General features: G+C 56.9%; 1 protein-coding gene, 1 non-coding gene and 1 pseudogene across 2 annotated transcripts in view; 1 reads left to right on the plus strand and 2 right to left on the minus strand.

The window, feature by feature from the left end:
- Window positions 1-17,039, minus strand: part of LOC132319252 (protein VAC14 homolog) — a gene marked incomplete at its 5' end in the record, with an annotated part of 31,364 nt that extends 14,325 nt beyond the window's left edge. Inside the window, 8 exons of the mRNA XM_059829576.1 lie at window positions 2,588-2,653; window positions 2,956-3,100; window positions 7,943-8,052; window positions 8,840-8,947; window positions 9,973-10,035; window positions 10,723-10,890; window positions 13,246-13,396; window positions 16,933-17,039. Coding sequence (XP_059685559.1) covers window positions 2,588-2,653; window positions 2,956-3,100; window positions 7,943-8,052; window positions 8,840-8,947; window positions 9,973-10,035; window positions 10,723-10,890; window positions 13,246-13,396; window positions 16,933-17,039 — 918 coding nt within the window. The remainder of the gene's footprint in view (window positions 1-2,587; window positions 2,654-2,955; window positions 3,101-7,942; window positions 8,053-8,839; window positions 8,948-9,972; window positions 10,036-10,722; window positions 10,891-13,245; window positions 13,397-16,932) is intronic.
- Window positions 14,240-14,310, plus strand: TRNAG-GCC (transfer RNA glycine (anticodon GCC)). Its single transcript has one exon. It is a non-coding gene; the product is annotated as a tRNA-Gly (tRNA).
- A 293-nt stretch (window positions 17,040-17,332) lies between the features above and the next one.
- Window positions 17,333-24,519, minus strand: part of LOC132319253 (hydrocephalus-inducing protein homolog) — a 113,158-nt pseudogene continuing 105,971 nt past the window's right edge.

The raw sequence follows: 24,519 nt of genomic DNA on the forward strand, positions 1-24,519 counted from the left end.
GATTCAGGACACCGCAGATGCATCATGAGATACTGGCCCCTGTTCAGCACGGTGGAGGTGGTGCAACACCTTGTGCTACTTGAACGATAAAAACAGGCGGGACAACTTAAAGGGCACGGATCCGGCTCCATCCACTATGACTCCTTCCGTGCTTTGGGCTTGATTATTTATGGCAAGTGCACAGAGAGACTCGGAGCAGCTCAGCAAGGCCAGACCTTAAAAATAAGGTGCCTGAGCACCGTCTTTCAGTCTGATGCAAAGCCCTGACTAGCACTGACCCTCCAATGCCAGATTCTCCTTTGGTGATGAGCTGGTGAGAAACAACTGTTCCAGGACGGCTTCAGGGCGCGTCAGGAGAGCAATAGCTAGCCTCCAAACTGTGCATGGGGGCCAGGGGATCTGCAGGCGCCGCAAAAGGACGTTCAGCCTTGCTGGGAAGAAAGATGCTACCAGCACTGCTGCCCAGCCAGGTTCCCTTCGGGAGGGGAGCATCCCAGAATGAAGACAGCAAAAAAACTCCCCTGAAGATGCGTGTACACCTTGTGCAACACCATACAACTTGCGGAGCACTACCTGGAAAAGGGAGGGAGATGCTTCCTCATCAGAGAGCTGATGGGTTAAGCTCACATAGGACCCCACACTAACCCGGTGATCCCCAGCCCGGTAGCCAAGAGCTTCTGGGGATCCTGACCTGCTCCAGGACAACGTGGACGTGCATACAAATACTGTACCAAGCAGGGAGTAATGGCTGAGAGAGCACCCTGCGTCCCCTTTACTAATAGGCACTGATGTTGCAGGTTAGCTAGCTCAATCTGTGCTCGTCGTTCCCAAAAATGTCCAGCTCAAAAACCCCCTACTATTTTGGTCATTTCTATTTCCTCTGCAGAGAGCAGCAAATCTGGTTGGGAGCCAGTCGAGCAGTGGTGTTTAATGGATTGACTCGTCTATGGATTTCCTTAAAAAAAAAAACCCTCCAAACATTTAAATAGAAGACAGGATTAAATAAATCAGCTTAAAATTACTTTTGAGCCATTCCCAGTTATGTCGCATGGAGGAAATGCATCACCAGGGTCCTTTCTTTGCTGCTTTTTTCAAATATTAATAAGCAGTGTAATTACAACATGACTCACTGTGATCTCCTGCCAAGCTGGAGAGACTATCTGCAAGATGCAGGCTTTCTAGAGCGTTGCAAAGGCAGATGTGTGCTTGGGGACTCTTTTGGAAAGGTTTGCATCGTAAGCAGCAGGGTATGGAAAACGGCCAGGCAGTCGCTTGCCTTCTAAGCGCAAGTCATTCCCTCGCTTGCTTATTCCCTTCCCTTCTCTCTTAACAACCCCCTCGCACATGGGATTTACTGTGGGGTTGGGGTTTGACGCCCTGGAGCGTGGAAGGCAAAGCAGACAGCGCACGATTTTTATTCCACGAGGAAGGTCTGGGCTGAGAAACCAGCCAGGATCATTCGCAGCTCTGGGCAAGAGGTATCCAGCCGATGGCAGAAGCGCTACCAGTGCCTGGGCCAGCTGTGTGCCAAAGCTGCCAGCCTCCCACCCAAGCGCTAGAAATGCTCCAGGGTGCAACGGAGAGGGGGAGAAGATGACAAACACGCCAAAACTGAGGGAGCAGCCTGGGAGATGAAGAGCACTGCACTGGGAGGGCAAGGCGCAGGCAGGAGAGCGAAGGCAGAGTGAGCTGGCTTGTCATTGCTGCCTGATTTTCTTTGCTCACTCCCAAGCCAAGCAGTTCCCAGTCAACCTGATGCCACCGGGCATCTACTGCAGCCCCACCAGGCAATGCTAACGCTGCCCCGCTAGCGGTGGGCGCTGCTGAACCATCTCCTGACTCGGGTTTTGCAGCACTGGCTGGACACGATCCCCCTCGCATCTCTACAGAGCTGTTGTGAGATGCCGAAATCCCCACTCAGAATCACACAGAATCACTAAGGTTGGAAAAGACCTGTGATATCATCAAGTCCAACCACCAACCCAACACCACCATGCCCATTAAACCATGTCCCGCAGTGCCACGTCCACACGTTCCTTGAACACCTCCAGGGATGGTGAATCCACCACCTCCCTGGGCAGCCTGTTCCAATGCTTCACCACTCTCCCAGTCAAGAAATTTTTCCTAATATCCAGCCTGAACCTCCCCTGGTGCAACTTGAGGCCATTTCCTCTTGTCCTATCACTCATCACTTCGGAGAAGAGGCCGAGGATCTGACCACGACCCAGCCCCATGGTAGACATCAGCTCTGGGACCTGAAGCCCCAGCTGACTTCCCAGGCAGGGAAAAAGGATTTTTAGGAACTGGCTTTGAGGGATCAGCTCTCAGAGATGGAGAGGAAGGTTTATACAGACAGAGGGTCCCAAACACACCAGCCTAACTGAGACAGCAGGGCTTTCAGCTGGGCAGTTCCCTGAAGGCCCTGCGTTGGGTCTTCTACGGTTTAGCCAACCGGGCTAAACTCCCCAGTGCCAACACTGGCCAAACCTCACAAAACCCCTCGGTTCAATCCAAAAAATCCAAAGCCCAGCTAGATGTGGAGACAGTAAACTTTCAGGAGGACTTCTGCAGCAGCTGCAGCACTTACCTCATCTGACTCATCTGAGAGGGTCCGCAGCAAGATGGGGAAGAGGCTGTCGGTGTGTCGGAACATCTAAAACCAGAAAGACGGATGGCATCAGTCCCACAGGCATGGTCACCCCCCGCGACAGGACCCTTCACCCCAGGGGAGACTGCCGAAAGCTTCACCACCATATTCCACCCGAGTTGGAGCTCTTATCTCTTAAGCTACGTCTATCCAGTAGCCAAAGCGTTCTCAGAAAAGGCAGGTGGACACTTGGTTGCAATGCTGCCGTGATAATTACAGCCAATTCAAAGGCAAGGAGCAGGCTGGGAGCAGACAAGCTCAGTCCCGTGGAGGGAGCAGTAGGCTTGCACGCCAAGTCCGTGACCTACCTGACGAGGAGTCTTTATGTACAAGTGGTAGAGCCATTTCAGGACTGCAATTCTGGTCATCATCCCAATGGACGTGTCATGAAGGTGGCAGTCCAGCACCTGAACTATTCCATCCAGGTTCAGGGTCACCTGGATCCTCTCGGAGCTGCATGGAAAGGAGAGAGGCTGGTTCAGTGCTGTAATGTCCAACTCACTCCTCCCATGGTGGGAAGGTCTACAACACACCAGAGGCTGCATCAAACAGCTCAAACCCTAAAAAACCTCAGCTGTCCCCTTGGCTGCTCCTGCTCCACTCAGCCTGGCCACCCACACTTCTTATTCTGTGCATCCAGATCTGCTCATGGCAAACCCAAGAACTGTGGCTTCAAGAGTTATGACAGCCAGGAAGCAAGCTCTGGGCTTGCGAGCCTGCACGGTCACAGAATCACACAGAATCACTAAGGATAGAAAAGACCTCTAAGATCATCAAGTCCAACCATCACCCCAACCCCACCATGACCACTAAACCATGTCCCGCAGTGCCACATCCACACGTTCCTTGAACACCTCCAGTGATGGTGACTCCACCACCTCCCTGGGCAGTTTATTCCAGTGCTTCACCACTCTCTCGGGAAAGAAATTTTTCCTAATATCCAGCCTGAACCTCCCCTGGTGCAACTTGAGGCCATTTCCTCTTGTCCTGTCACTTGTCACTTGGGAGAAGAGACCAACACCCACCTCCCCACAACCCCCTTTCAGGTCGTTGGAGAGAGCGATGAGGTCTCCCCTCAGCCTCCTCTTCTCCAGACTGAACAACCCCAGCTCCCTCAGCCGCTCCTCATCAGACTTGTGCTACCAGACCCCTCACCAGCTTCGTCGCCCTTCTCTGGACACGCTCCAGCACCTCAATGTCCTTCTTGTACTGAGGGTCATGGCTGGCCATGGCCAGGTTTGCCCATATGGCATCGGTAGTTTCTGACTGGCATTACGAGATGGGGAAGCGCAATGAGAGACACAGCAGCACACCAAAAACTTGCTCTGGAAACAACAGAAATCTTCCAGGCTTCAAGGCTTATCACTTTCCCAAAATAGCTGGTAGCTACGCATGACAAGACACCACGCTAGATGAATCCAGTACCATGGCTGCGCGGAGAAACTGGTCCGTACTGCAGTCATCAGGTTTGTAGTTTGAAGGCTAAAGATCCTTAAAACACGTTCAGAACCCAACTCGAGTTTGACCAGCTCAAACACCTCCAGAGAACATCAACTCACGTGTCCTCAAACTCCACTAGCTGGGGCCACCCAACCAGGCGAGGACATCCAGTCTCCACTAATCCCAGCAGCCTCGTGCTGAGGACTGCAGATGGTGCAGATGGCTGGCAGTGGTTTTGGGATGCAGCTCGCTGCTACAAGGCTGCCTTGAGACCATCATCTTGTTTCCCAGAAGCCATCCCAAAGGATGAAGACAACTCTTGGCCATCAACCAGGGATGAAAGCAAACAACTCCCTTAGTTCACCAGGACATTGCCTCTTTCATAACACCGACAGCCTGCAGACCCTTAGCTCTTACTATAGTGAAAAACTCCCCAATTTTTCCCCAAATAGTTGGGACCTGCACTGGGACAGGAGACCCCAACGCAGGAGAGGTCACATTACGGCATTTTTTGTCTGGTTTGTGATCCTGAAGTCTACCTGATGGTTTCCCACCTCCTCAACAGCAAGGATGAGGGAAGTACCTGTTGCAGGAGACTAGGTTAAGGAGAGATGGTTGGAGCTGAGACGGCTGAAGCAGACGTCCAAGAGGTAGCTGCTTTGAATAGCTAAGTCACTCCTGTCCTACCCAAGCTACTGAATTATTCAAGGCTGGACCAGGCTCTTGCCGATTTTTCTAGCACGCACAGAGCTGCTCTGCATCTCATTTGATAAGAAATCCTAAGGGGCAGATTTCTCATGGTATAATTTGCAAGTAGAGCTGCGGCTTAATAGGATTTGATCTTCCCCAGGACACACGTCGTAAGGGCGAGACGAGGCGGCTGCGGCCCCTCACAGCCCTGCAGATATCCGACTGCTTGATCTGCCTCACGTAACGGATGCTGGGGTCTGCAAATCGCATTTCGAGTTGGACTAAGTTTCGCTTTGATGTTGCGAATGACAGCCGAGGGCCAAACATTCAGACATGCAGAACCGAGGGGAAGGAGGGACCCAGAACACTGGGAGTTTGGGAGAGGGGATGGCCAAGGAGCAGCATCCCAGGTGATGTAAGCCAGCCCTGTATCTGATGTTCCTGGAAAACCAGCTCCCGCCGCAGCAGTGCAGCCTGCCACCCACCCGGCACGGGGCTCCTGATGGAAGAGGAGCACGAATCCTCGACCCGATTACATCTCCACACCAAAATAGGCATCGCCTGCGCAGGATGGGGGGGAAAAAGCCCCTCAGGGTAACGCGTATTTTCAGAGGGAATCGGCCACAAGAGAAGCGGCGTGTGAAGCCGGCTGGTTCGGAGGTGCCTGGACACTGTCACATCCACCAGCTCCGTGCTGCCGCGAGGCAGGTGAGGAGGATGCAGGGCGGCATGGTTTGCCACAGCACCGTTAGAGAAGGATGCTAGACTTCTGCCAGCACAGCAACAAGCCATTTCCAGCCCGGCGTGTGCCAAAATTGCTTGTGAAAACCCCTTCCCCAGCGACGCAGGACCCGGGCAGAGCCTGAGCGGCTCAAGTCAAAAATCCACCCGAGCTGACCCCGGGAGGTGGCTGACAGCGCCGGGCTTGCCTCGAGTCGGCCAGATCCCAGCCACGTCACGTACCGTGGCCCTGCGGCTCTGCCGGGCTCCGCTCCTGCTAAAAGGGATGGCAGCTGGGCAAAGCTCCTCACCGGCTATCCTCTCCCTGCATCTGCCAAGATAAACCTTTTAGGGGGGTTGCCAGCAGAGAAGCAGCTCGTTTACTCAGCGCAAAACCAGGGCACCATCCTGAAAGGCAAGACGTTTGATAAACATGTGAAATCCGGCTAAACATCTCCCACTGACCGTGCTCCTCTGCCTTTGAGATGGAGCGGCACCAGATTCCTGTGGGCTGCTGCCTTTCTCCGGGGGAAGGCAGCAGCCGAGCACGGCGAGAACTGCTGCAGCTGCAGCTCCGAAGCGGGCTCGCAGCTCGCCCTGGCTATCCTTAATCCCCAGGCAGCACGGAGTGGGAGCAGCGGTAATGGCATTGCGTTAATGCGATCCTCTGGGCCTGCCACACCGGCTCCCAGCGCCGGCATCTGCAGCAGGGCACATCTCAGATGCAATCGCTTCCATCTAACCCACTACCCCAGATTCTCCTCCGGAGGATGAATGTGGCCCTGGCACCACCTCTGTGTTCGCCTGTGATGGCAAGAACATGTTTTTAGGGTGAACTGAGCAACGATGGGGGCTGTACCAGGCTCTTACCTCTGGATCCTGGTACCCGTTGCTCAAGCTGAGTGGTGGGGCAGCAGACCCACCCCCCAGCACGTCCCCCCATCTCAGAGCGCATCCTCCAGCACAGCAACAGAGCTCACTTTCCCACTGCGTTCAACCCACAGCGATGTTTTTCACCCCATGTCCCTTATCAATTCATTTTCTCATTTCTCCCCTTCCTTCAAGGGCTTCTGCCATCTCTCTCCTCAGCAGTCGCCTGTTCTCTGCCAATGCCTGAGCTGTCATCTCCCTCCTGGCCTCCTGCCCGGCCCAGCTGCTTTCCTGACCCCATTTTCAGACAAGGTTAAGGTCTAGGCCAGGCTCTAGCCTTTAAGCGGCCTTGCCAAGGGTGGAAATATCCAGGTTCTTTCATCGTGGTCCAAGTCACAAGGGCAGCTCCCATACGGGCTGGCAGCTGTGCTGCTCAACGGGCTCGAGCCAGCGGCCAGGAGGAAAATAGCTCCTCTCTGCTATCGGTCCCACAAGCTGTCGCTTTCTCGTCCTCCATCGCTCTCACTTTGGCGCTCTTGGCTTCCTTCTGCTTACTGCGGTTTCCGAGCGCTGGAAGTGCCCGCCGGACCAGCGCGAGCTGCTCTCCCAGCGAAGTGATGAGGCTAAGGTCTAGGCAGAGGCATCCAGTCCAAGGAGCTGCAGATCACCACGACAAGGGATGGGGCAGCGTGCCCAAGGTCCCCCCTCCAGCTCATCCATCTGACGGCACAGCAGGAGCTGTTTAACCATCCGGCACAGGGAAGGGAATCCGCCTCCTCGCTCCAGGCTGGAGAGGAGGGCCAGGAAGAGCCTCCCCAAGAGCACACCCTGGACCCGAAAGTTGCAGCAAGGCAGACTCCACCAGACAAGCTGCTGGAGAACAGGACTCCAAGACAGGCTTGGTGCACGAGCTCGAAACAAGCCATCGTGCTGCCTTCAGACAACCATGCCCTGGGTGCTGTGGGGCACCCAGCATCATCCCTACCCTCCACCCAAGTGTTCACCACCTTGATGAGCTTCCCAGCTCACCGGCTGCACCCCAAAGGCGCGCCGGGTTCTGGGCATGGGGCTACGGCGACTTCCAGCATGAGACGAGCAGCAGCAATTTTAGCTTTGTACTAAGCCCTAACCACCACCTTTAAAAGTCCGATTTAAATGCAGCCTCGGGCAGTTGAGCCACGTGGCAGCTGTTTGCTCTTCCTGCAGAGCAACAAGCAACTTTACATGTCCATGTGTTGCTGAACATCACCCGAAACAAGAAGCACGCATGAGCCTCGGCAGCTCTGATATGGGTGCAAGGGCTGAGAAGGCAACAGCTCAACTGAGCCACAACAGTTTGTCCCCCAGCACAGACCGCAGTGTCCTCCACGGCCACTCCAGCCACAGCAAGCCAGGGAAGGGAGGCCCTTGCCAAGGACACTGATCACTGACCAAGCCAGCTAGATCGCTCCGTCTCCCACCGCACACACGGGGTTTCGCTGCAGTTATACAGAAGAGTTGCAAACAAACGAAGAGGGCGACGGACAGACAGCGAGCAAGACACAGCCCTCGTGCCCGGCCAGCCTCCACACTCACATTTTCCGGATCTCCTTGCTGTTGTCTCCCAGGATCTGGAAGAGCCCGTCCAGGATTTCTGGCAGGTAATCCAAGAGGTTGATGTCGGGCACAGACTCTAAGACCAGGATCTAGCTCAGGGGAGGAAGAAGAAAGAGGTGAGTTTCGGAGAAGCTAACTAACATCACCAGCACAAATCTGGCGCGATACTAAGGAATTCAGAGCCGAGCTGTGTGGGATGGGGGGAAGGACAAGAGGACAGTGTGGAGTTGCCCATCTTGGAAAGAAGCTGGGCTAGCACAGGAGGCAAGCGATCAGCCTGCAGCATTGCTCCATTTCCAATCACAGCTCTGTAAAACAGAGCAGGGATCAGGAATGACCGCCAAGACGCATGCAGGCAGACCTGGGATGGCAAACAGTACGGCTGAAAGAGAGAACACAGAGGCACGCATCTCTCCCCAGACCCTGGCCAGACACTGAGAGCTCCTGCCTTGCACAGAAAGGCGAAAGCAAGTAGAAATACCTTGCCTACTGGAGAGCAACATCCCTCCATCACTGCTGGGCGATGGAAAGCAGTCTGGCACTGTCCCCAGGGAGACTGTAATCTCTAGACCACAGCGTATCTACTTATACAAGCAACGCTTTGACCGTATTTTCTAACTTGGTGTTGCTGAACCAGGTTGGCAGACGTGCAATACGACGCCCCTGGGACTGCAACAGCGAGGTGAGAGGGAGCTGGTGTTTTAAAGAAGCAGGTAAAAAACTCAGCTGGCTTAAAAAACCTGCCCAAGTAAATTTGGGTGCCTGAGTTCCCACCTCACCGTGGACATTTGCTGTTTGCCCAGATGTGGGATGCTGACAGATCACGGTATTTTGGAGTTTGGACGGGCAGGCACGCCTGGGGCCGTGTGTACCTACCCAGGATATGATGAACCGGCGGGCATACTGGTTGTTGGAGTAAATCCTCTCGCGCAGCAGCGGGATGAAGCCTACCAAGTCAAACTGGTTGCTCTCTGTCACGATGTCCTGCAGAGCCCAAGCAGAGGGTGTCAGGAGGGATGGCCACCACCCCACACCCACACAGCCACCCCACCCGGCCTTTTCTAAGGCACATGGCAGGAAAAAGATGACAAGCAGTTGATGCATGGGTCCGCGGGGTCAGGAGACCCGGGGAGATGGCATCACGCGGTTTGTTCAGGCAATGAGCCAGTAATCCCCCTCGGGCAGGGACTAACGCTGGGCGGGACCCAGAGCGGGAGGCTCCTGCTGTGTGCCAGCCCAGCTGAGCAGGAGGAGGGTGGGAGCTTCTACGATTCATGCCTCAGTGGCGTGTGGCATACATGAGCAAGCACCTTTGATATAACTACGTGTGTCAGGGGTGGGAGGGTCCCCTGGCTTTCCTTTAAGCTCTTCCTACACGCTTGGTGGATTTTGCCGCATGGCTAAGTCTCTCAAAGCAGCGCGGCGGAGCAGATCTCCCAGCAGGAAGGTTTGCAGCAGGCGATGCGGAGACTACGTTAACTGCTGTGCTAACGAGGAGGCGTGAGGGCAGGACCTGGCAGGGAGCCACTCACCTCTGAATAGCAGAAAAGGAACTGGGAGGTCTGTGAGAGCAGAAGCCCGTCGGGCAGGCAGAACATAAACGGGAACTGAGCCCCCCCACCCCGAAGCAGCAGCAGAGCAGCTCCACTCACATCGCTACTCGCTTAGGCAAGGGAGGAAAAGCAGAGGAACAGCCCTTCTGCTGCCTGGGATGGGGCTGCAACCCTACTCGGACTAAAACCTTGCTCCCCCAGACACCCGGCTCTCAAGAGCCGAACGCACACGTGGCACTGCGATAACCTACCAGCCCCTCGACCCAGCTGCCTGAGATCGCCACCAGACCCTCAATCTAAGAAGCTGTAGCCAGCGAGAGAAAGAGATGTTTTGACAGTAGCCACAGGACTGATCCGGGATGGTTTGAGGAGCTCCAGCCTCGGGAACCCACACGTCCCCAGCCAGTACATGCTTGCAGCCTGCACCAAGGATACTCAGCTGGAGAGGAAAAATACCTTGAGAAGCCGATCGAGGAGCTCAGAGCTGCTTTTGACCTTCGGGTCAGGATCAGCAGCCAGATGTGAATGACAGAAACAAGAGCCATTGCAGCAGAGGGTCCCAGGTCTGCTGCCTGCTCTGCAGCGGAGCTCCCAGCAGGCTCACGGGACTGTTGCTCTCCTTTGGCATTATAGGAACGGACACAGAGAAGCCCCTTTATCGCCAGCTCCTCGTTAGGCTCCAACAAATTCTCCTGAGAGACTTCCTAAGGGCGATATCAAGCGCCCATCTCCTCCCCCAGCTACGCAGGTTTTCATGGGCCAGCAGCCACGCTCTCAAGGGGCAGACAAATACAAGTTTCCATTGATAAGCTGCAAAGACAGGCATATGTAGGCATGGTTTTGATGCTACAGTCCCCACAAAGCCATAGTACTGCAGAGCCACCTCACTTGCAGCAGTCCCGTCAGCCTCGTTTCCTAACGCCACTCAACAAGGAGCAGGAAAATACATCCTGGAGGTGAGGACAGAGAACGAGGTATGTTACAGTAAACTCCAGCACCCGCAACATCAGTGGCCACTGCGCTGTTGCAGGAATTGCTCATTTGGTCCTTCAGAGCTGCCTGGGTCAAAGCAAAGCAGTTTACTTGGAAGGAAGACCTTAGACAACTCGGTTTGTTTGACCCAGAGAAGACAAGGACCAGGAAACAAGTCTTACTTCTCCAGTGTGGGAAATAAAAACACATGAGGGTTGAGAGGAAGCTTCTTACCTTGCTGAGGCCATCGAAGAGCACGTTGAAGTGCAGGAGGACAGAGCCCCTGGCCACCTTGACAATGTTATAGAAGGCCTCGCAAGCGTAGTATTGCAGCCGACTATCGGCGTCGTTGAAAAACGTCAGCACCGGCTCAATCAGCTCCTTCAGGTAGAGCCCAGAGTCCTGGCGGACAAGAGGAGACTGGTCAGTTGAGGACCGTGCCACGGGGAGAGGGAAGAGATGGCGCTGCCCTGGAACATACTGCAAAAATTCAGGCCTGCGATGGCTTAGTGCACCTACGCTAGACAGGATTTATTAATGAATTTTGCATTTTATTTTTGAAATTATTGGATTTTATTATTCGGGTACGGTGACAGCCAGCTGAGCAAGCTGAGAAATTGTTTCAAGGGAGTCTCCACCAGCAACGGAAGCGATTACTGCAGCCGTACTCGGCTGGTTTTGATTCCCAGAGACGCGCAAGAAGTTTGGGCAGTTATTCAAGTGCACCTTTCAAAGCAAGAGGGGCTGTTTCCCACTGCACGATGCTCATCTCTGCTGGAGACTGGCCCACAGGGAAATCCATCCCTGCCTCCCTCTGCCCTGCAGGCAGGAGACGAGGCAGATCCCCAGCGGTCACCAGCCCTCGCAGCAGTCAGCCAGGATTTATCCCACTCTACCAGCTGGTCTCTGCATAAACCCACCGAGGTTTCCAGGACCAGGGAGAACATCCCAGACAGCGACAGACCGAGCCTACCTGCACCTTCAGTTAAGCGAAGAAGCCCTTGGTCTGTTGGGCTACTCGTTGTAACGTCAGGAGCTGGGCAGCACGGAGGAGTTGGTGATACAGGCTTCATAAAAGACAGACAACCGGCAACCCCCAAAGCACCTTCCTGCCTTCTTGTCTCCAGAAACATCAACCCAACTGTGGTCCCAACTACCAGAGAGGAGCCGTTTCAGCCTGCTTATGGGCGAGGAGATACCACAGCTGGCGGAGTTAAGCTGGACACATCTGGTGGAGGAAATGACTGCAGGGCTCTGATTCCCAGGCAAGAGTTACACGCTTTACACGCTGAACTTTGTCCTCCTGCACCGTGGAAGAGCCACACCAGGCTGACCTTAACTCTGCCCACAAGCAAATATAGTCATTAATGAGGCTGCTCCCCAGCACAAAAGATTTTTGCTTAAGGATTCACCGGCACAGCAGGAGTTTCAGACAAACCCAGAGGTGGAGGCAGGAGGTTGGCTTGTTTTGAAGTTAAAAACCACTACTTTGGGGAAATGTTTCCCAAGTGTCTAACAAAGGAGATGGTAAGAAAATCAACAACATGCAAACTAGCAGATTAAAGAGTTGAACTCCAAGTTTTATCAGTGCCCATCAAGGCTGCCTAAAACAAGTCCTCCACCCCCCAGAGCCAGCTGCACCAGCAGCTCCGGCAGCACAGAGTGCCTGTCCCCGCGCTGCGCAGGAGAAGGTGGGTTACGTGCCTGGGCCGAGGGCAGAGCAGAGCATTGCTCATCCCGGGGAGGAGGGTTTTGCAAAGAGATTCTGCATTTTAACAAGAGGACGAAGACAGGAGTGCTGCTCAGAAGCTCCCAGCCACCAGTGTACAGGCAGTTAACGTAGAAGCTATCAGGCTTCAAAGCATCTGCTCAGATCGATCATGACTCTCGTTAGAAGGGGAATAAATGAATTAAAATCTACCTTGTAGCTCTTCCAACAAGCACAGCCTGCTCTTCCCGAGCCCTCTGCTTTCTTTGACGTACACCTTGCTACGGACCAAAACTACTCCTTCCCTTGCAAGCGCTTTCAAAAACCAGCCCCATGGCTTGACTCAAAAGCCTGACGGAGCCGTGAGCCTGCAGAGTCCGTGCTCGCCTCCATGGGGACCTGGATGCTCTGGCAGAGCCCTGGGGGCAACTTATTGAGCTTGTTTTTGTTAACAAGAGGGAAGTTCTAGAGAAAGACCTTAATTGGGACAGAAATCAGCTGACTTCCCATGCAAGGGACATAAACATAACACTTCCAGAACTGGACTGACCGACCCACGTGTTCAGCAAGTCAAACTTCGGCCAAGCTGCTAGCTCAAGCTAACGCAGCTTGACACCTTAAGCCACTTGCTTACTTTGCCTACGCCTCTGCCACCGTTTGGCCCGAACCTTAACCCCGCTTCCCAAAGGCCCTGCCCGCGCTGCCGGAGCCGGTTGAGCTGGGGGTGGGCGATAGAAGGGCTACACCTCTTCTCAGCTCCGTTAACACGAATTAGTACTCGACCTGCTGAGTCTAGTCCAGCTGCTGGAGACAGAGGATGGGCAGATGCCCTTAAACCACGCCGAGGGAGCTGCTGAGGAAGTTGCCCAAAGGACGTGGCTGGGTGCGATGGGGAAACACAAACACGACCCAGCCGTGTGCTGCAATGCAAGGAGGGAGCCGGGGAGCTGTGGGGCCACCAGCCTGAGTCTCGCCACCATGCTGACCCAGGAGAAGCTGCCGTTCCCCACCACAACCCGCACAAGCCAAAAAAACCCACCCGCACCTACCTTGCCTAAGGCAACGGAGCAAGCGGCCAGGCCAATGAGTCCCCCTTTCCGGCTGTGGGGGTGCTGGGAGAGCGCGAACTCCTGCGACAGGATCTGGATCACGTGTTTGATTTGAGACGTGTTGTTCTGGGCCACAAACTCTCGCACCAGCCTGAGGAGAGAAGAGGAAAGCACCCAGGGCACTGTAGGTTCTGCCTGATACAAACGCTCGGGAGCTCAGCTCCCCGCAGCCGTCAGAAACGGGGATTTTCGGCCACGACAAACACCAGGGAAAGCGGTACCGAAACGGGGAACACTCGAGGAACCCACAAGTGAAACTAGAGCTCTCCCCTCCTCCCTGCTCACATCCAACAGCGGCTCACTGCCCTCCTGCTGCTCCCAGCCTGCAGCCTCCTCCACCATTCATGAACTCCCCGCCCGGGATGGACTCTCAAGGGCCACCTCACCAGGGCTGTGTGCTTGCAGAAAAGAAGTCACCAGGTGTTCAGTCAAACACCCCCTGCAAGAAGGCATTTACGAGGATTCTTTACGCCTGACACAGCACAAGACAGCAGCAGAGAACCACTCAGAACACACCAGGGGCTTGGTATGAATTGTTGCCCGCCAGACCCACGCCCAGCGCCAAGATTTTGGACCTTTCCAGCCACCCACGCATCGCTTCAGCTGATATTCCGTATATCGTATGTACTCTTACACAACGTGAACCTTAACAAAAAGCAGACAAGGTTTCCGCGTGCAATACCCCCTCCTCCCCAGAAACCTGCAGCTCGTTACCCAGAGATATTTAACGTCTCAGCTGCGCTTAAATGAAGAGACCTATAACCCTGCTCCAGTCTACACAACTGCCTCAAGGTCCCCGCTTGCCCGGCCAGCCCTTCAGCCCCTGCTCTCCCTGCGGCCGAGCCACTGGCCAGCGGGGAGGCTCAGGCAGCTGTGCAGGCAGCTGTGCAGGCAGCTGTGCAGGCAGCTGTGCAGGCAGCAGCACACAGCTGGAGCATTGGTGGTTCAGTGGTAGAATTCTCGCCTGCCACGCGGGAGGCCCAGGTTCGATTCCCGGCCAATACAGCACCTTTTTTCCTTGACTTCTATCCATAACGCAGACTCCTCAACCTAAATAAGGATCTTAACCTTAATCTTCGATAAAGGCACAAAAGCTTCCACTATCTAACTCTGCACAGGTTTTTTTTTAAGCGCTCTACTGAATCTCACGCTGCCCTCCCTAGACGGGTGCGCCACCCGCCAGTCACCCACTTTATAATCCAGGAAAATCGTTACAGAAAATGTTTATGAACTTTTCCCCCCAAAACACCAGCTCTGTTCTCACCCCACTCTGAGCAAAACAGCTGCCCCCTTTCTCCCTGGGGGCATCACGCAGCTGCCCCTCAGTGTCCCCACTCAGGAGACAAATTCTCCAACAGCTACAGCCCAACCTACTCTCACCAACTGCTGATTTAGGGCAAAAGCTCCGATCTCCAGTCCCACCCCGGCAGCAGGCTCCAGCAGGAGGAACACACCGAGCTCGAGCAGCACGGACTGACGGGGTGACCCTTCTACCGCCTGGATTTAACGAACGGAGCTTTGTTTGAACAGGAATAACTTCACAGGCTTCCTTCAAGAGTTTAAAGGGCTCAAGATCTAAATAACGAGGCAAAAGGCACCCAACAGCAACGTGCAGCATCGGAGAGTCTGCAGGCAGCAAGAGCTGCTCCCGCGTTATCAGCCAGAGGACAAGGAGGTACCTGAGCTGAGAGGCAGCAAGTCCCTCCTCGCTCGATGCCGTAGACGTGGGAGAGACGGTGCTGGTGCTGTTCTGTGATGAGTTTAAGGTGATCTAAATCTGCACCTCTGCAAAAAGGGTCGGCCCTTGCCTTTCTCCCCCTTATGCCCTTCCCAAACTGGGTTTACCAGCTTGATCAGTTGAACTGGCTCATCCCAGAATCAGACTTTGGTTGGCGTAAGCCAAGCACGAAACCCTAATCCTGGGGCAAAATAGGTCGGAGCAGAGCTGCTTGGATAAGGAGCATCACCCCGCACAGCAGCAAAGGGGCAGTTACTGAAGCATCCCTGTGGCTACAGCTGGGAGGACAGGGCAGCACGTCCACCAGAACCCACCTTTAAGAAACTGTTCCCGGGAAAAAAAGAGAAAATGAGCAAAAGATAAACATGTTGAACAGAAAAAGGGGCTGGATGCAGCGGCTTTGTACCTGAGCAAACACTCACGCCATCCCAAGAAGCATTTTTCTCTGCTGCCCAGGTACACCCTCCACGTTTGAGGCGCACAGTTCCCACCCCCCATCCCTCCCACGTCCCCCACTGAAACCTGAGCAGAGCAGCTCCATCCCCGCGTCACGGGCTGCTCCCCTCGCAGGTTCACCACAGCCGCAGGTTCACCACAGCTGCACCTCCTACCCGAAATCCACCCTCCAGCTCGGATCGTGGCTCCCAGCCCTGCACTGGGCTGTCCCCCGAGGAGATGCTTCGGATCTCCTCCGTGAGCAATCAGGCAGTGCCTGGGGAGGACACAGCCCTTCCCAGGCAAAGCTGTGGACCAGAGCAGCGCAGAGCCCCCAGACCAACGCAGCCAGAGCGAGAAGATGTGCAGAGAACGCGTACGGGCAATGGTAGAGGAGGCACGGCCGTGCCAGCGGATGCCTGCAGACTGGGATGCTCTGAAAGGAAGGCCCAAGCTCTGCCAAAACAGCAGCGAAGTAAAGGCGACACCCAAAAGCCGGGGGCGACAGCAGGCGCGTCCCACCTCTGCAGACGGATTGAGCGCGGGACAAGCTCGGGCGAGACCTCGGGGAGAGGCGGGACAGCAGCACGAGGTGATGAACCCAGGCTGACGCAAGACGGGCGCCCCAGCGCCACCCTGCCGCGCCCGCTGCGGCTCCTGCCCGCTGCCTGGTGGGACCCTCGCGTCCCCCGGCCAGGGCTGGGCACAGAGGCGGCCACCTCCGCGAGCGTCGCAGGAGAGCGAGTACCGTGTTCCCGATGAGTTTCTGACTCCTTACGCTACTCGCGTGCTTATTTTGCGCAGCGCCGTGCGCTGGGGACCCACCGTCACACCGGGCTTTCTTCGAGGGGCTCACGGGCACGACTCCTGCCCTGGGACACGCGCCCCGAGCCGGGGGGTCCCCGCTTGCGCCCAGAAGCTGCCGGGCTCGGAGACAAACCTCAGCGACCGGCGGTACGGGGCTGGGAGGCGCCGAGCTCTGCGGGAGAGCCCCTCCCGCCCGGGCACCGCCCTGGGCACTGTCCCCCGACGGGGTCACCCTGTCACCGGAGCCCCTTCCCCGGGCCCGCAGCCCCCCAGGGCTGCAGCCCCCCGGGGTGACCCCTTCCCCCGGGTGCCCCCGGGGCAAACCCTTCCCCCGAACCCCCCAGTTCCCCCTCCCGCGCGCCCTCCGGCTCTCTGCGGGGTGCCCCCCTCCCCCGAAGCCCCCAGCTCCCACCGGGGAACCGGGCCGGTCCCCTCCCGCCCCAGACCCACGGCTGCACGGCGGGACCCCCGCCCGCCCCCCAGCATCCCGTGCCGGCTCCCACCACCCCGGGGCCGCAGGCGGCCCCAAGACCCCCTCCAGCCCTCCCCGGGCCGCCGGGCCGGCCTCCACCCCGCCGGGCCCCGGGGCAGCCCGGAGCGGCACCGCCCCGCTCCCCTCCCGGTTCCCGGCAGCCCCCGCCGCTCACTTCTCCACCTCGAGGGCCGCCACCTTCCTCTGCTCGTAGCGCGTGGCGTTCAGCGCCCGCACCACGCCGGGCGACAGCGGCGCCACGTCCCGCCCGGCGATCACCGATCACGGCCCCGCCGGGCCCCGCACCCGCCGCCGCCATCGGCGGCCACGTGACCCCGCGCCGCCGGCCCGCCCACGTGACCCCGCCGTCGCGCTCCGCAGCGCCCCCGCGCGGCGCGGAGGCCGCCGGCTGCGCCCCACCCCGCCGCTAGGGGCGCCCTGCCGCGGATCGGGCCCTTCCCCTCGCCTCAGCACGGGCTGGATGGGACGCGCTGCTGGGTTTATGCCAAAGAGACCTTTAATTACCCCCGCAGTTCACTAAGGAGCTTGTCCCAGGGACCATAGAGGGGCACGAGTCACGGGGGAGGGGGCAGACCCCGGAGGTAGTACACCCAGGAGACCCCCGGCCCCTGACCGCCGGCAGCCCCGGGGCAGGAGACCACCATCCTGGTGGCGACGGGGGCCGGGGCACCCTGGAAGGCGACGGTGATGAGGGCAGTCTTCTTGGAGCGCCAGCTCTCGGGGCCCCTGAGGGTGAAGGCCGGGTGCTCCACCCTGTACTGGAAGGCCGTGGGCTGGAGGAAGACGTTTCTGAAGGGGATGGAGGTGGTGCCGCCGGCCTTGACGGGGAAGGGGCCCTGGGGCTTGGGCGGGAGGGCGAGGCCGAAGAGGGGGATGCTGTACTCCCCCCCGAGCCCGAGCCCGAGCCGGGAGGAGAGCCGCAGCGTGGCCCTGACTTCGCCCAGCTGGCAGGGCTCGTAGGTCACCTCCACGCTCACCGCCGAGCCCCCGGGGCTGGCGGGGGCCACGCTGATGGTTCTCTCTGTCTGGAAGTCGGGGCAGTCGGTCTGCGCAGGGGAGAGAAGAGACGGGGTGGCGGGTCACAAAAGCAGAGCCGGCACCTCGGGGAGAAAGCGACGGTCCCCCGCCATCACGCAGGCCGGGGTCCCTCTCCCCTGCCTGTCACTGCACCTGTCCCACCCACACCGTACCCCTGGTGAGCACCCACGATCAACGGCCACGAGGACTGTCCAAACCCGCCGAGCAGGGACAACCCTGCACCCAAACCCCAAGAGACCCTTCTGCCAGAGCTGGGGTTTAAGGTGGAAGTCCAGACCCCACAGAACCTGCAAGAGCGGCTCCAACAAGGGCAGCAGAGAGGGGTCTGCGAGTGAGGACAGTCCAGCTAGAGACTGATCCAGTGTCGGTGGGAAGACCCCCGGGCTCACGTGGCCGCCCTGGCTACGCCAGGGCAGGATCCCTCCACAGAGAGGGCTGATGCTGGCCAGATGAGCTGCCTCCCCCCAAAAGAGCCCAGGGAAAGCTGCGGTCACCTGGAGGAGGTAGTCTGTCTTCTGTCGGGCGTAATTCGTGATTTTGGCGGTGATGGTCTGACTAGAGCCCAGGGTGGTGCGGAAGTAGAGGGGCTTCTCCGTCCTGCTCGTGGTGGCTTTCAGATGCAGGTTGTAGTAGAAAGAGCCCAAATCGCTGCTCTGGAGCACCAGGCGCCCGCTGCTCTCGCCTATTTTCATGGGCTGGTACTCAAAGACAAGGTCAGCCTGGGAGGGATGAAGGGAAAAGCCACTGGGTCAGGCAGAGATGGGGAAGGCAGGGCCCAGGATGGGGGAAATCGGTCCCTGGTGTGCTCACGCAGTGCTGGAAGGCAACCCAGCACCCTCCCTCGCTCCAACTCCTTCTCTCTGGGTCAGAGCCCTGCTGCATGTGCGGGACAGCTCACTTGGGGGACAGTGCCCGACATCTGAGCACCCTCCAGCACTACCCCAGAAGCTTCCCACCCTAAAATGCCCCTATACTCCCCCAGGTCACACAACGCCTCCTGTCAATCCAGGCTGCAAACACCCTGCCAGTGGGGTGAGGCATGCCCTGCAGCCACTCCAAACTGAAAATACCCACGCTAAGTAAGGAGCACGTGGCACAAGGACCTGCCACGCGAGGCCTGATGGGAGCATATCACAAGGGGCAGCATGGCAGACTCCACCAACACAGGGCAATTCCCGCTAGGGATATTCTCACACACTGCTTCACCTCCAGATTACTAGCAGGTCGGAGCTGTCACCCTTGGAAAGAAGCCCCAGATGGTTCATGTAGGGCAGAGCACCCCTCCCAGAAAGGCTGCAGGAAGAGGAGAGCGTACAGGACGAGCTTTGCTCCTACCTCCGACTGTGCAGGAACAGTGAAATGTGGGGGAACGTTGACATCGGGCACTTTGCAATCTGTGGCAAACGTCACCGGGACAGGCAGAGGGTTCTCCACCTTGACGGTGGAAGACACTCTCTGCCGAACAGCGGCGGTCATTTCAACAGTGCTGAGGGGTCCCGAAGCGGTGGCCTTGAAAGTCACCGTGTAGAACAAGTACTCCTTGGTCACCTCGTTGAGGAAGGTCACCTGAATGAGAGAAAAAGGGAAGCACTATATAAAAATATACCAGCTGTGCTAAGCCAGCCCAAAGAACCCCCCAAGCTCAGCACCCTACTTCCAAGAACGGTGCTAAGCAGCCACCCAGGAAGAGTGCCAGACTGGGGAAAGCACGTGTGGTATTTCCACTCTGGAGTCTCCTGATTGCCTATTGCTTCCAGCTCACCAATGGCCTGACCCACCTGTGCTCCGCAGCCCCCACTGGGACCCTCGCAGAGACTGACACGTGAGTGGGGCACGTGGAGAGGTGCCTGCTGTTCAGTACCCACCCAGGACACCTACAAGCCCACCAGTGGGCACGTGGAGGTATGAAAACAGGCATGTAGCTTCTCAGTGAGCAAACAGCTCCTTGAAGGGCTCCACAGTCTGGTGTCCACACTTACCGTTGCGTTAAAGACTCCTTCCTTGTAGGAGAGGAACGTGAGCTTGTAGTCCTTTTTGGCAGAGCCTGGCACGACAATGTAGTCCAGCCCCTGCAGCACAGAACTGCTTTCCAGGTTTTCTGGTTTGAGTATGTCCACTACCACGAGGAACCTGTGGGTGAGAAGAATGCAGTGAAGCTCAACGGGAAGGACTCCCATAGGATACCCATCGTGGGGGGGCACAACACAGCTCCTCACACCCTCAATGCCTCAGGCAGAGGGAGCCAGCTCTCATCCCCTCGGAGGAAAACCCTCCAGGATGGGTCTGCATACGCAGAACGTGGGTAGGGTGATCCCAGACACCTATGGCCAGAAATGGGCCGAGGAGAGTAAAAAGCTTGCAGGAAGGACCTTCCGGGCAGTGGGAAGCCCTTCCTTGCGCTGCTGCAGGGATTGCTGATGGGACGAGACTTCCTGGGCCGGACTCACCTCTGCGGTCTGTTCAGCCAGTTGGAAACAGGGATGAGCTCAGTGTAGGAAGTCCGACATGGTACCTGCCGGAAAATGGTCCCTGAACACTTTGGGGCCTCAGCAGTCCCTTGCAAGAGGTAGTACAAGCCTGTCCCATCCGGCAATGGGAAGAAGATGGAGCCCTAGAGACAAGAAATAGGATAAGTGAGCTCTCCTGCTCTCTGTCTGGACGAGTTACTGGCTCGCGAGCACACCTGGCCAGTCCCATGTCTCAGGCTGTCATTTGAGCAGCTTTGAGCAGGTCCAGCTGGCAGAGCTGTGACCGCAGCCCTGTGTCCCACGCAGGTGGAGATGGCAGTGTCATACCCGCTCGGGCTGGCACAGCCACGGGACACAGAAGCAACACGTCTGGGCAAGGCAAGGAAGCACCAGCCCTGCAGCAGAGCTGGTCTGACCGTCCTAGCACCCTTTTACTTGCCTTACTAACGTGGGCACGTCAGCTGCCAGCCCTGTGCTTGTGCAGGGACAGCCGTGGTAAGGGGGTGGCAGTCCCTACTAAGCTTGACTGCCCCGGCAGTGCTGGGATTAGCCCCAGCATTACTGCCAGGAGAGCAGCCTGTAAGCTAACGCAGCAGGGTCCCACCAGCCAGGGTGGGCCACGAGAAGCTCATAACCAGTACTCATCGGGTGCCAATGGGTCACAGCCACCTGCCTGCAGCACCTCCTCTGCCTCCAGAGCAGCAGGAAGAGTCCTGCAGTTTTCAGCAAGGCTGTACATTAAAAAGATACTGAGCCTATGCAACCCTACAGGGCACAGATCTGCTCCGCACCCTGGAGATTGAGCCCAGAAGTCTCTGGCCTCCACTCTTGCGCTGGCCTAAATTCTGGTGTGGTGTAAGATCAGCTAGAGGGGGCCAAGGGGCAGGTGTCTGACACCCACCTCCGGCACCCCGGAGCCATTTGGAATTGACCCCCTTGATTTAAGAGCTTGTCCCTGGTGCGTCTCAGAAATAGTGCTCACGGAAACAGGGGCCAGTCACCCTACCTGCCCAGCCTGAGACCTGCAGGAAGGGCTCTTTCCAAAGCTCCCACATCACCAAAGGTGACGTCAAGAGAGATGTCTGTGTCGTTTCCCACCCGACTGCTCATGGTGAGGGGGGGCACTGAGAAATGGCAGGGCAGCTTCGCCCCTCTCGTTCCCTGCATGCTGCAAAAGGACCCCAGCAGGGCAGTGCTGGCAGAAGCAGTCGCGCCCAGGGCTTGGGGAGCCTGTGCAGCCCACAGGGCTGAGCATGGGGGGGGTCTCCGAGCCCCCCTGGGCTGCACAGGCAGGGACCAGGAGCTGCACAGAACGAACTTCATTTCCTGGACCTTCAGACAACCTGGTTTTTCAGGTTAGCTGCTCCAACACATTTAATGGTCAGTCCAGAATTCCCACCTGCAGTTTCCTTACACCTGGCCTCTAGCCACCAAGAAATCCAGCTTCCAACATGGGATCACAGGATAATTTCAGCTTGGAGGGGACCTCTGAAGGTCATCTTGTCCAACCCTCCTGCCCAAAGCTGGGTGAGCTTTGGTGAGCTGGGTGAGCTATGAGGGTCATGAGTGTCAGCGTGCTGGCACAGCTCACATACCTGATGGTGCTTCTTCTCAGAGCTCATGGTTAGGGGTTGGTAAGTGATCTTGTAGGGCTTGTTTTGTGGATTGGCCTCTAGATGGAAAAATTCAGGCCCCTTCCAGTGTTCCCCCTCAATGACAGGTTGCACGGTCCAGGCCTCATTGCTTGGGTTGGACAGGAGGATGGTCTGGCTGTGCTCCTGGCGCACGTCGCATGCGAAAGTCAGTGTCTGCAACAGAGGAGCACAGAGGCTGCTTGGTCATACCGAGGAATCCTTTCCACTCGGACTCTGACTAGCTCTACGCACAGGGAGCAGCTTTTCCTCGTCGTACGCAAAATTTCCGTTTCAGCCATAGATTTTGGTGTAAACCAAATTGTCGGTTCTTAGAGAGGGAGAGGAAGGGGTGTTTTGCATGCTGGGTGAAGGGGGATGCCGCCTCCCAAGGAGGGGAGAAAGAAAATGGGGAGTCCTGGAAGGAAATCTCTCCTGTGCAAGGGCAAGACCTGCAGCCGAACAGCGCCTTCGTGGGCAGGCTGGAGAGCAGCTCCGGGCTCTCTTTTGGGAGCAAGAGCCAACACCCCCCAGCTGCACCCTCCTGCGATGCCCGTGAGGGCCAGGAGTCCTCCAACGCTGCATCCCTGTGCCCTAGGAGCTGGATGCAGACGCCTTGCCCACTCCTAGCGCTGAATGCCCTCCCCAGTCCCGACAGGGAGGAAAAGTGTGGCTGCGGGTGCAATACTGGGAGTACAGCTGGGCAGCTCTGTGGGGAGGGTCTCAGAAGAGCCCTGCAGGGTGTCCCTGCAGCAAGGGTGCTGCAATGCAGAGCCAGGACAGCTGAGGTGCTCGCTGGAGAAGCAGCACCGTTAACAGGGGAGGAAGGCAATTACAGGGCTCAGAAATTTTGGGAATCCTGCCCAACGGTTTTTTCAGGTCTCTGGGATACCCAGGCAGGATGACAGGCAGGAGCGAGTCTATGCACGTAAATATCCTCCAGTCCCTGCCCTGGGAGAGATGTGGTGCAAACGGTGGTGCAAGGAGAGGACCCATCCTGTCTCTGCTCCAGTTACCTCTTTGGTCACAGGGGTCTCCATGCAGCATCCTGCCAGCGTAAGCCGGAGCGGCTCACTGCCCTGGATGAAGCACTTCAGGTCCTCGTACTGGATAGCGTGGCTCAGCTTAGAGGGGTGGAAGGTCACAACGAAGGGGACATCCATTCCTGGGGAGATGTAACCCTTGGCAGGGCTGATGGAGAAATCTGGCTTGAAGCTCGCGATGTCCCACTTAAACCTTGACAAGGAAAGCACAAGGACAGGAAGGAAGGATTAGCAATGGGGAGGCTGCGAACGCAACGTGCCGTTTCTAATCCTCTTGTGGGCTTTTCCACCAGATTTCAGGCATGACGCTGAGCCACCTGGCAATAAGGCTTCAGGCTGGCCAGGACTCAGCTGCGCCCATCTGTAAACAAGGTTTTGGTTATATCCCTTGCTAACTTCCAGGGCCTGACGGCACAGCCTTGGCTGCCCAACTCTCCACTGGGACGGAAAAGCAGAGGGGAACTATCTGGGCAAGCTACAGCTCCATCCAGCCCTCATCCAAGCTCTCAGCCCTCAGAGAGAACAGGGTTTTGCATTACTTGACTCCTATGTCGCCCGTGTTCTGCATGATGATGCGCCGGGACGTGTAGCTCTGCTGCACCACCGCTCCAAAGCTGAGGTGTTCCTGGTCCAAGCTCACATGGATGCCCTGGCAGGAGCCCCGCACCATGAAGAGGGAGCGCACCAGGCCGTGGCACTCCATCGTCACTTCTTCGGTGAATGGCTGGATGCGGCGTTTTGGGGAGAAGGTCACCTCCACTTTACAGGTGTCTCCTTTGGGCTTCAGACTTAGTTCGGTGGTGGGGTTCAAGCAGAGAACCTGCCCAAAGAAATGAGTGGAGACTACTACTACAATTGTAACTACCAGCTCCTGCCCAGAGCAGCTCATAGCTACCAGCAGGCACACCAAAGTGCTCTCCAAGTGAAGGAAGGAGCCTTACCCCAGCTTCTTGGAGCTCTGGCATGGTGGACATGAGACGGAGCTTAAAAGTAAGAGGGGCAGCACTTGTTTGCTATGGTGACCATCTTCTTCACCGTCTGTCCGATGGAGAGGGCTCCCAGCTTCACCACCTTTCCTCGTGGTTCCACAACATCAACCTGAGGCAGGAGGGATTAATATAAAGTGAAGGGAAAGAAGGAGAAAAGGTTTTCTGCCACCCTCATGGCAGAAAACCAAAACATGGTAGGCTGGGGAAGAGATGAAGAAAATGAGAGAGAAAGCCATGCTGGCTGCCTGCCACCTGGAGTTTTAGGGTTTGGATTTCATCTCACCTTCATTTTCATGCCCCTTCCTCGGACCTCAACAGTCTGCTGGCAAAGACCATTGATTGCAAAAGGGATGAGCTCATGGTAAGACGCAACTTCTCTGGGATAGAAAGTGATGGGCACCTCCACTGTCCCTCCTGGGCGTAGGACGTGCCCTGGGAAGTCCACCTCCAGGTACGCGGTGTTGGTGAACAAGCAGTTCAAACTGGCAGAAAGCACAGCAAAGAGGAGCAGAGGTGTCACAAGGCTGTGTGTGCTCAGACAACATCATCAGGGCTACTTGGGGCTCTCCTTT

The sequence above is a fragment of the Gavia stellata genome, chromosome 26 (genome assembly GCF_030936135.1).
Source record: "Gavia stellata isolate bGavSte3 chromosome 26, bGavSte3.hap2, whole genome shotgun sequence".
NCBI classification, from domain to species: Eukaryota; Metazoa; Chordata; class Aves; order Gaviiformes; family Gaviidae; genus Gavia; species Gavia stellata.